At 41.2% G+C, this 11,669-nt stretch overlaps 1 protein-coding gene across 5 annotated transcripts in view; it reads left to right on the forward strand.

Moving 5' to 3' along the window:
- The window catches only part of RAPGEF3 (Rap guanine nucleotide exchange factor 3), a 34,154-nt gene extending 30,822 nt beyond the window's left edge, over positions 1-3,332 (forward strand). For all 5 annotated transcript variants that reach the window (XM_044678337.1, XM_044678338.1, XM_044678336.1 and 2 more), the window contains exons 26-27: positions 951-1,022; positions 1,271-3,332. In XM_044678337.1, the coding sequence (XP_044534272.1) occupies positions 951-1,022; positions 1,271-1,389 (191 nt within the window). In that variant the 3' untranslated portion in view covers positions 1,390-3,332. The remainder of the gene's footprint in view (positions 1-950; positions 1,023-1,270) is intronic.
- The last annotated feature ends 8,337 nt before the right edge of the window (positions 3,333-11,669 follow it).

The raw sequence follows: 11,669 nt of genomic DNA on the forward strand, positions 1-11,669 counted from the left end.
AAAACCAAAAAAAAAAACCTGAGTGAATCTATGTTCATGAGTTCATATAAGTTTAAATATGATAGGGACTAGGTTGATAGTCCAGGAGTTCTTAACCTTAGGTTTTTGAATTTTTTTTTTTTATAAAAAATTTTTCCATGGTTACATGATTCATATTCTTACTCTCCCCACTCCCCTTGTAGCCAACTCGCATTTCCATTAGTTTTTTCATGTGTCATCAATCAAGACCTATTTTCATATTATTGATAGTTATACTAGGGTGGTCATTTAGAGTCTACTTCCCAAATCATGTCCACATCAACCTATGTGTTCAAGCAGTTGTTTTTCTTCTGTGTTTCCACTCCTATAGTTCTTCCTCTGGATGTGGGTAGTGTTCTTTTCCATAAATCCCTCAGAATTGTCCTGGGTCACTGCGTTGCTGCTAGTATAGAAGTCCATTACATTCGATATTACCACAGTGTATCAGTCTCTGTGTACAATGTTCTCCTGGTTCTGCTCCTTTCACTCTGCATCAATTCCTTGAGGTCATTTGAATTTGTTTTTTAAAATATTTTTATAGGTATGTTTCAATATAATTGCTTTCCTTTGAAATCCTACATATTCTGCATCATTCTGAGGAGGGCTCCACAAGTTCCACTAGACTGTCATAGGGATCCATGACACAAGAGAGGTTGAGAACCCCTACTCTAATGCAAGCTTATTTTACATATTAGGAAATTGAGGCTCAGGGAAATTAAATGTCTTACCCAGGGTCATAAGAGTCAGAGATGGGCTATGAAACTAGGTCTTTTGATTCCAGAGCTAGTATTTTCTACTCCTCAATCTTTTTATCTTGGAGTTAGATCTTCTGTCCCCTGTTCTAGCATTTTCCTCTGTCAGTCAATCCTTTCTCTTCAGGGTCTTAATCTCTGACATAATTTCTTTGATTTCCTGTTCTTATCCCTATCCAGTACCTCTCTCACCACTCCGGAGCCGAGTCTCCCACATACATGAAGATAGCCAGACCGTGAGGATATCTACTTGTAAGATGACTGTGGACACGTGATAGATGCATCCAGATGCAGGGAAGGGAGAAGGTTTGGGAGGATGAGACTAGACAAGATCCCAGAAAGTTGGGGTAAAGGGAAGGGAAATAGTGTTTCTGATGGGGTTGAAGTTGGAGAGGAGTTTGGGTGAAGCTGAGTCAAAGACAAAGGTGGTAGGGAAATTTAATGGGGCTGAAAGATCTGACTAAATACTACCTGCTTCTTGACTCAACTTTATCCAACAGGTTCAGAGCAATCATTGAGTGCCCGGAATCTGGCCAGCGCTCGGGCATATATCCAGCAACTGAAGGTCATTGACAACCAGCAAGAACTTTCTCGGCTCTCCAGAGAACTGGAGCCTTGATAGGACTGATGTGTCTTCCCTAAACCCAGAGAGGCATAGCTGAGGAAAGTTGGAAGGGATCCCTGGACCAATAGGTCTAAGAGCTGGATGGATTCTTCACTGAGAGTGTGGACTCGAAGAGCTGGGATAGATGGATCCAGCTAACCCATTCAGTGATGACTGGCAGCCAAAGAGAAAACTGAGTCGACTTAAAGTTCTAGAGTGAAGAAAGATATGGAAGAGTAGTGGAATGGGAACATGGACTGCAAACTCATGTGCAAGGGACAGTTCTCTGTACTAGCTTTTTCTAAGTCCTTGACTGTTGATCTTATCAATCAATCAAGATTGGGAAGCTTATCACAAGGAAAGTTTCCTGTAATTTGCTCCAGTAGGAGAAGTAAGAAGAGGAAGGAGGGAAAAAGAATTTTTTTAAAAAAAGGAAAGAATAGCAGAAGGGGCTTCTGGAGCCAGGAAACGTTCTTGGATGAAAAAAGGTTCTGCTTCCTGTCTCCACTAACTTTCATACAAACTGCTATACAGAAAAGAGAGAGAATCCCTGGGACTCCGGCTGCCCAATAAATCAGCAAACAGTTGTACAACTGCCATGTCTAAGGCACTGTGTCCATGAGTAGCAGGTGCTGCAAAGAAGCAGGACAGTTTCTGACTTCAGAAAAATTAATGGTACCACTGGAGAGACAAAATGTCTATGAGATATGAGGCAGTAAAGCTTGTCTTCATTTATAGGATTCCTGCTTCTGAGAAGATTGTTGTTATGCAAATATGGAAAGGACAGGGGTGTGTGATGTAAGGATGCATACAACTCACAGTATTAGCATAATTATATATACATCATAGATGAGTAATGCTTGGTTGAATAAGCCCCAAAGCCCTCGCACCCTTGAGCTCCCAGGCTGAATCAGAAGAGATGGATTAATCATGGCTCTCTAGAAGGCTTTTGGCCTTTGTTCTACTTTCTAAAGATGATTCCTTTGGCTTTCTCAACAATTGAATAGGATTGATTGGGACAGTGTATGCCCTACCCTTTCCTCTCTCCCCTATAGTCCCTATCCTCTTTCATGTCCTGTTTTGGCTGCTAGGTGTGCCTAGCATAGTTCATCAGCTGTAGATTTTCCCTTCTCAGGGTACCCAATGCCTAAGACCTGGTAAGGTTGCTACTCAGCAGCTTTTAGGGGTGTGACTTAGGGCTGTAGCTTGTGACCAGGGTAAGCAGAAACACTAGGGAGTGACTCCCATAGATTTCCTCAGTGAAACTGGGCCAGAGAAGCTAAGGCACAAAAAGGGGAAACTGTTTTGTGAACTCTGAAACCTGGCAAGGAAGAAGGTGGTAAGGCCTAGAAGAGGAGCAAGAGACAATAAATCATGATTCATCATCAGTTACCAGAATCTTCCTAATGAGCCCCAATTGCTAGCACCTGGAGAGATTTCCCTATCTCCCTCCAGCTCATCCCATGACCCTTTAGAGCTGCAAAGGACCTCTCACTTCCCAGAGAGCCATTGTGCCTGGGTAGGATCATGCCTCTGGTTGCTGAATTGGAGCGTTGGAGAAAGTTAGAACACAGGACAACTCTTGGGCACTGAGCTGAAAAGCATTTTCCTGTGCTGAGTGAGAAGTAGCAATAACCAGGACTTAATAGCCCTGAAGGCAAGAACCTCTAAAGTAGAGAATGGTTGATAGGGAATGCCACTGCTTGAAAGAGATAGTTGCTCCCAGAGGCCTTTGACCCTTTGTCCCTCCACCCTCCAAACACATCCTCTGATTTCTTATCTCCTGTCTTCTGGTTTCCTCGCCCCTAATGTACATTTTATTTCCAAGCTAGGTTTCCTTGTGGCAGGGAGAAGATACCTAGATGAAAGTCTTAGGTTCTTTTGTAACCCTGGGAAAGTAATTGAACATTTCCTTGCCTTATTTCTCCATCCAAAAGATAATAAGTTTTTTTAATATTCTTAGTGGTATTTTTATTTGTTTGTTTGTTTTTTGCATTTTTAAACCCTTAACTTCTGAGCATTGGCTCCCAGGTGGAAGAGTAGCAAGGGTGGGCCATGGGGGTCAAGTGACTTGCCCAGGGTCACACAGCTGGGAAGTGGCTGAGGCCGGACCCGAACCCAGGACCTCCTGTCTCTAGGCCTGACTCTCAATCCACTGAGCTACCCAGCCGTCCCCATATAATAAGTTTTATCTTGACTTCTGTGGAAATAAAATGCTGCCTTTGCTTGCTCTTGGGAGCACTTCCTCCCCAAACTGGGGAGAGTCTTTCTAAGGCATGTCCAGCCATGTGTCTCTTAGTTTAGGGCGGCAGTGAGTGACTGCACCGTCTTCACTCCAAATGTCTTAGTTTGGGGCAAAATCTTCCTGGGATATAATGAAGTAGGAGTTTCAGGGATTTGCTGAATCTCTGGCTGCACTGGCTGATTTAAGCCTCTAATCTCAGACTTTCTTCTTCATTCATTCCCACCCTTATATGTGTCCTCTTGCTTCTGACTGACACCTACCAATTTCTTCTAGATCTTCATTGGGAACAATTTCTAAAAGGCAATCAAGGTCTTTTTGCATATTTCCGCTGCCTCATTTCTCCATCCAAAAGATAATATTAGTTTTATATTTTCTGTGGCAACAAAACGCATCAGGGAAGGTGAGAGAAGGAAGAGTGAGCTCACAGATTAAATGACTTAGCCAGGGTGGGCTGGAGGGAGACAAGGCATCATTAGAAGTCATGGGAACAGCTCCTTGCTCTATACTGTAGCCCAATCTAATCTCAGGCACCAGTAGGGTGCTCAATCTGTCGTCATTCCAATGGCACTAGAGCAGTCATGGAACCCAAAGTCTTCTGGGATATGATTGTGTTTCATTCCTCTAAGATGTGGCCACCTAATGGGCACACTCTCCACTTTGCTATCAAAGAAGCTTGAAGGGGATATAGAGATGGGAAAGAGTGGGAAGAAAACCTCATCTGAAGTGAAATCCTTTAAATTCTTGCCTCGTTTCAATAGCACGTAAAGCAAGAATGGGAACATACATGGAAAGAGGGAGAAGGATACCACATGGGCCACGTGTGTGCTATATGTGTATGTGTCTTAAGGAGAGCGAAGGGCCTGCCAATCCGCATCCCTTCCCCTCTCTACTCCTCAAGATATTGTCATGGGGCGGATGCGGGATATGGAGTCAGAAGACCTCAGTTCTGTTTCCAGGTTTGCCACTCGCTCCCTGTGTAACCTTGGACGACCTTCCCGGGTTTCAGCGGTCCCGTCTGTAAAATGAGGAGTTTGACTAGATGACTTCTCAGATCCCGCCCAGCTACAAGTGTGTGATGGCCGGCCGAGGAACACTTAGGAATGGCCGTCTGGGCTGTAATTGCAGGGTGTGATAGGGAGGAGTCATGGCCTCCCCAACAGGCTGAGCAGGATCCAGTAGGGAACAGCTGGCAAGGCTGCGGAGCTGGAGGTTCTGGGGGAACAGCCATATGCTTCTTTGATATTTAACCCTTCCGACATCATCTCTTCAGCCAGTCACGAGCCCTCATTTCAACATTTTTCCTGGGTTTCTGTAATGGAAGGTGTGGGGGTGGGAAAGAGACAGGAAACAATACTCATGCGGATGCTTAGTTCTCTGATCTCTATAAATTCTCAACCTTTGGCTGCCTTCTAGTTCTAAGCTCTTTCTGGAGGAAATATTATTTTTATAACATATGTATGGTAATAAATTTATATTTACATAGTACATTTTACCTTCCAAAGTACTTTCCTATATATTATCTTACTTTATCTTTACAAGTTATATTGGGAAGGTATTATTTTCCCCGTATTCCAGATGAGAAAACTGAGATTTAGTGAAACACACTAGCCCAAGGGTACAAAGACAGTTAATAATAAGTTATATGAATGAAATAAATGGCTACTCACTGATTATAGCTATGCTTCTACCATGTACCATTACCATCCCTTTGTTCTCCATAGACCTCTTTCTACATCCTTTTTCTGACATCACTATAGTCCAGCAATGAGTTAATATACCTCCCTATAATTTCTGAAAAGTTCTAGTCTCCCTGAAACACCTAAGAGCCATAGGACTGGATTGAAAAAGTATTCATTCCTGGTCTTTCTGGCTGTCTCTGATCTGAGGGAATGAGACGGCCTGGAGCTTCAGACTCAAGAACCAAGACTCCTAACCTGGGGAAACCTTGGCCTCAACTGGCCTGACTTGAAAATATGTCTACAGTTATTAACAGAGTGAAGTAAAATGGTTTTCGAAACCCAACATTGGTTCATCCCAACCCTGAGAGTATATTCTTTCCCAACGTTAAGAGGCTTCCTAGAGAAGATATTTTTATGGAAAAGAGACAAGGAGAGCTAATTGGGTTGACAAAATGGTGAGAGAGAAATATAGGTGTGAGAAAGGCACAATCACAATTCTTAGAAAAAGTAAAGTCTAAGAATCTGGGGCAGCTGGGTAGCTCAGTGGATTGAGAGTCAGGCCTAGAGACGGGAGGTCCTGGGTTCAAATCCAGCCTCAGACACTTCCCAGCTGTGTGACCTTGGGCAAGTCACTTGACCCCCATTGCCTACCCTTACCACTCTTCCACCAAGGAACTAATACACAGAAGTTTAGGGTTTAAAAATATTAAAAACAAACAAACAAACAAAAAAGTCTAAGAATCTATTGTATTTTGCTGAGGAGATCAGGATTGGCAAGAAATAATTATAGTCAATATCTTGGCTCCAATGTAAGAGTCCGAACAATTCTACAAAATGCAAGACAGGATTCTTGGCTCCTTAGCTTAGTGTTACCTAAATAAGCTATAGGTCTCAGGGATGGGCTTGGGATGGTATTAGCCCAAACGTCATCAAAGATTACATGGGCCAAACTGGGGGTCTCAGACAACAATGATTTTGTTCTCAGAGGCCTTGCAGCAGGAGTGATTGCATCTCACCAATGTGCTGAGGCCACCATGTAAGTTTACTTAACCTACATATAAATCTATCAAGAAAATGTTAGCCTTTCCATCATTTCATCAAGTAACCTGTGTCCTCCGCTCTCCTACCTCCAAAATTTGAGAGGGGGCAGTAGAAACATTAGAAAAAGGGACAAAGTGAGAGAATATACTTTACTGGTCTTTAAACAGCTCTTTGAGTAGAAGCATATGACACAGAAAACTAGAATTTCACAACTGGAATGGGTCTTAGAAACCACTGGATTTAACCCTATTTTATAGACAAGGAATTTGAGGTCCAGGGGCATTAGCTCAAGGTCACTGAGAAACTTGGGAACAGAGCCAGGACTAGAGCCTAGGTGGCCTGATTCCCAGGCCAGGGTTCTGTCCACCACATGGCAATGTTTCTTAGGGTAAACCCAAGCCAGTCCTACCCCTTTGTAGAAGAGAAAGCTGCCTACAGGATATGAGCTGAGGCATAGGAAGACCCATAACACTATTTTCCTTGGAAGCCTTCTACAGTGTCTGAAATCCCCACTCAGAGTCAGTCCTTTAGGTTTAGGCATGGATTTTAGAAGGTCCTATGAAAACGCAAACATGTTAGAGAGCAAGCTGGATTAATTACATCAATACCTTGGCATAGATTAACTTTCAGATTAGCTAGTCATCACTGTAGAAATTAGAGATGAAGGTCCTGAAGGCTTAGAATGTAGGAAAGATAAGTTTTGTTTAGGGGCAGGGAAAGAGTCAGAACATCAGGTACCACTCTAGTAGGTAAAGCCTGTATGGTGCATTGAAGTGCCTTGAAGAATACTAGGTACTTCTGCAGTGGATGTAAGAAAGCCAAATTATTCTATTCTGACAGCTTGAGGTTTCCAGGATCCCTAGACAGATCTCTGTGAACAGAGAAGGTCTTACTGAGAGGTAGTGTTGGCTACCAGGCTTGATTTCCGAAGATCAAGGTTCAAATCCCAGCTACCATTTTTATTGGCTTCATGATCCTGAACAAATAACTTAATTACTTTTTCCTGTAGAATGAGGATCATAGTAGTCCCACAACCTGGTTTCTAGTGTTTTTAGGAGAAAAGCTTTAAAGCTCCAAATACATATGAGTTATTAGTTATTATTAGTATCAGCTTCTAATTATTATTATAACACTTAGCTCCAAAGGTCTCTTCCAAAGAAATAGTATTACTCAATATTTAGGAAGGAATAGAAGCTTAGAATTTTATTGTCATCTGGAAAGAGTTAGCTGTCAAGGCTGAGAGACTGTGCAGGGCACAAAAAGAAGTAAGACAATTTTCTTTCCTAAAAAAAAAAAAAAGCAAATTAGTTAACTGTTGTCTGAAAAAACTAGACATTAAAAAAAAAACAACCCTTAATTTCTATATTAGAATCACTATTAAGTTATTAGTTCCAAGGCAAAATAAATAAATAAATAAATAAGCAAATAAATAAATGAATGAATGAATGAATGAATGAATGGATAAGCAAATAAATAAATGAATGAATGAATGAATAAATAAATAAATAAATAAATGAAAAAGCAGTAAGGGCTAGGCAATTGAAGTTTAGGGACTTGCTAAAGGTCAGATTTTAACCCAGGACCTCTCCTTTCCAGGCCTGGCTCTCTAGATACTAAACCACCTAGCTGGCTCCTAAAGATTTATTTTGAGAGAAGTGGGTCAATTCAATGCTTATCCTGTGGACAAGATATGCTGTGGAAAAAAATAATCTTTAAAGAATTCTGCAGAGACTTTGATTGCCATCCTGAAAGAGAATGGTGTAATTTGTTTCCAAAGTTGTGGAAGACACAGAAGTTGCAGTGACTCTGGTTCTTATTTAATTATATAGTCAGCAACCTTGATTTTATCTAATTCTCCTGAGACAGGATTTTGATCCTGAGAGAGAGCTGAGGGAAAGTTTATGAGAAAAGAGGCTTTTCTAGTTTATTTATGCACAGGGTGAGGATTCAGAGCCAACTGATTAGTTATGAGAGACACTATACTTTCTTATTATTTTATGAGGATACATCATATTCTGAATTTTTTTTATTTTTTAGAACCTGGGACACAAGTTAGTAAAATAATAAACCAGTGGCAGGTGGGGAATAGTGAGGAATGATCTAGTCATCAATGACTGCATTCACAGCCCAGAGTTCCATCTAGAAGTAAATTTTTCAGTTTAAGCATCATGCCATACGGGACCACAGTTTTCTTCATATCCAGGCCATTGTTTTCTTACAAAGGAGAATGATGCTACAGACTATAACAACCCTAAAAATGGGTGCCCTTGGTCATAAAGGCAGGTGGGCTGAAGTGTGAATGGCTTTGTGCAAACTTATACTCACTATTAGACAAACAACTCAGAGAATATATTCTTCTGATCTGGGCCAGTAACCTTGACTGTCTGTTATTGCAGTAATCTTTATGTAGGCAGGATAACACTGAGGATGTCAAGATGCTACCTGCATGCTAGAGGTTCTTCTAATGACCTGTCTCCTGATTCTCTATCTTTATCTGTCTGTCTCTTTTATTGGCTCGTCTCTGCTTTTATGGTACTCCTGCTTATCTGTTTCTATCTCCTGCTGTGGACACAAGACACTAAATGATGGCTTTGCTTTAACAATAATTATGTGAGAACAGTGAGACAAGTATCAGTAAAGTGGGATATTCGATTTAGCAGACAGAAGCCTGGGCTATGAGAATTTCTCAAAGGATGGGAAAAGGAGAGTTTAGCTTCAAGGACTCTTCTAGGATACTATTGTGAGTATTGAAACGCATGGAATTCCAGAGCTCACCAGGAAAAGGGATGATGATGATGCTAGAAATAGGGAAGGGTTCAATCCTGGGAGAGTTACTCGGTATTATTAGTCACATTCACTTCTCTTCAGAGATGAGATGATAGAGTGGAAAGACAACTAGACTTGGAATTAAAAGCCTTACAATCAAATCTCTCCTCCACTGAATTCTCTTCCAGTTCTAGATCCTTAATCCTATAAATTATTTGGAATAGATTGGGCTGGACGATTCATTCAATGTGTGTATGTGTGTAATATAAATCATATAAGTATATAATTATGTGAAATATAATTATATCTTATACAACATCTTTCCTATTTAACACTATATTTTATAAATATATTAAAATAATACATATTCTATTATATGTTTTTATGTACGTATGCAGATAGGTGGTGCAAAGGATCTGCATGGGTCTGGAGTCAGGAAGATCTGAGTTCAAATATGGACTCAGACACTAATTAGATGTGTGACTCTGGGCAAGATTTAACCCCCGTCTGCCTCAGTTTCTCATCATAAAATGGGGATACATTGGAAAAGGAAATGGCAAACAGAGGGCAAGTAGGTGGCTCAGTGAATTGAGAGCCAGGCCTAAAGGTCCTAGTTTCAAATTTGCCCTCAGACACTTCTTAGCTGTGTGACTAGGAGCAAATTATTTCATCCCCACGGCCTAGCCCTTACTACTCTTCTCCTTGGAACCAATACACAGTATCAATTTTAAGATGGAAGGGAAGGGCTTAAAAACAAACAAACAAATAAATAAATAAATGAGTGAATGAACGAATGAATGAATAAATAAATAAATAAATAAATAAATAAATGTATGAATGAATTAATGAATCCGGTATCTTTGCCAAAAAGTCCCAAATAGAATCATAAAAAGTCAGACATGACTGAAACAACCAAACAACAACTATATATATATAACATATATTAGATAATTCTTATATATTTAGAATATATGTGGATATATCTCTATCTCTCTAATCTATAACACTTAGTATATGTTTTGTTCCCAGGTTGAAGAGATTGGGAATCAGGGATGTGTGAAAAGGGTCATAAAGTCAATAAGCTCATTGAAATCCAATACTTTTCCTCCAGGGATCAGCAGAATCACGGACAAACCATTGTCAAAATCCAAACCAGAGATCCACAAACTAAAAGAATCAGAAACATAGGCTTGGAAACCATTGTCTAAGTTTTAGATCGATGGCTCTAAAGTTAAAGGAGATCATTTTGGGTAGGATCAAGAGAAAGACGTGCAGGGTAGGAACCCCAGACATTGACTAAAAAAAGATCTGATTTATTAAAAAAAATAATAATAACGGGGACAGCTGGGTAGCTCAGTGGAGTGAGAGTCAGGCCTAGAGACGGGAGGTCCTAGGTTCAAATCCGGCCTCAGACACTTCCCAGCTGTGTGACCCTGGGCAAGTCACTTGACCCCCATGGCCCACCCTTACCACTCTTCCACCTATAAGTCAATACACAGAAGTTAAGGGTTTAAAATTTAAAATAATAATAATAATAATAATAATAGCAATAAGCCAAAGACAGGATTACCTTACGGTGTCCTGCTAGCCACAACCCTTGTCCTTACTCCCATCAAGACCCTTAAACACACTTAGCTGAGTTCAATGCACCTGTGAAGTCAGGCGCCTCGTGCACAGCACTATGTAAGGTGCTACAGAGGAAACAAACAGTCCAAAGAACCTTTTAGTCCCTGTTCTCAGGGAGGTTAGTCAGCAGAGGAGAGAAGTGATTGAAACACAGCACACAAAAGTCAATAACAACGTGTGACAGCACCAGGGAGGTCATGAGCAGTCTGTAAAGAGTTCAAATGAGCGGGCACGTTGCGTGGGTAGGGAGGGCACCTACCTACACAATGACTGAGCCAAGGATATGGTCATTGGAATTCCTATCCCTTAAGCCTGGCATATGGGAAATACCTGAGAGGTTGACTCAAAGAGCAGATGCATTTCTAAGGTCTCTTGTGTAATTTGTACACCTTTAATTTGATACTAATACAGTCATTATCCCTTTCTCCTGTTTCTGCCTTCCTTTGTATTCTGAACACTTTGTACAGTGTTTAGCACATAATAGGCGACTAATAAATGCTTACAGACCAATTTACTCTCAGACCTCAACTCCTACTCTTTTCTCCGCAATACCCCAACTCCAATTTAGTTTGGCCAAACCTAGAGAAAACTATTGGTGGCTTCCCAAGCCAAAGCACAAGGCAGAGAGTATGTGATGACGTTAAGAAGCTCAGGGTTGTCCATTTCTCTTATACCTTAACTGGCCAGTGATACTCCCTGTCCCAGACCTGAGTTCAGGCATCTCTTTTCTCTGGGAGTCAACCCCAGTCGTGTTTGTGGATGACCTATTTTCTAGGCAGAGGGAAGCCACCAACAGCTGGAATTACCTGCCTGCCTAGGCTCCTTCCTTTGGGCTTCAAACAGCTGCAGGGCCCCACCTTCGTCTCTGCCTCCTGCCCACTAGTGTTTCCCTCCCCCTTTTTTTTTTTCCTTCCTGAAAAGATCTGGAAGCACCAGCT

This window comes from Gracilinanus agilis, chromosome 5 (assembly GCF_016433145.1).
Source record: "Gracilinanus agilis isolate LMUSP501 chromosome 5, AgileGrace, whole genome shotgun sequence".
NCBI classification, from domain to species: domain Eukaryota; kingdom Metazoa; phylum Chordata; class Mammalia; order Didelphimorphia; family Didelphidae; genus Gracilinanus; species Gracilinanus agilis.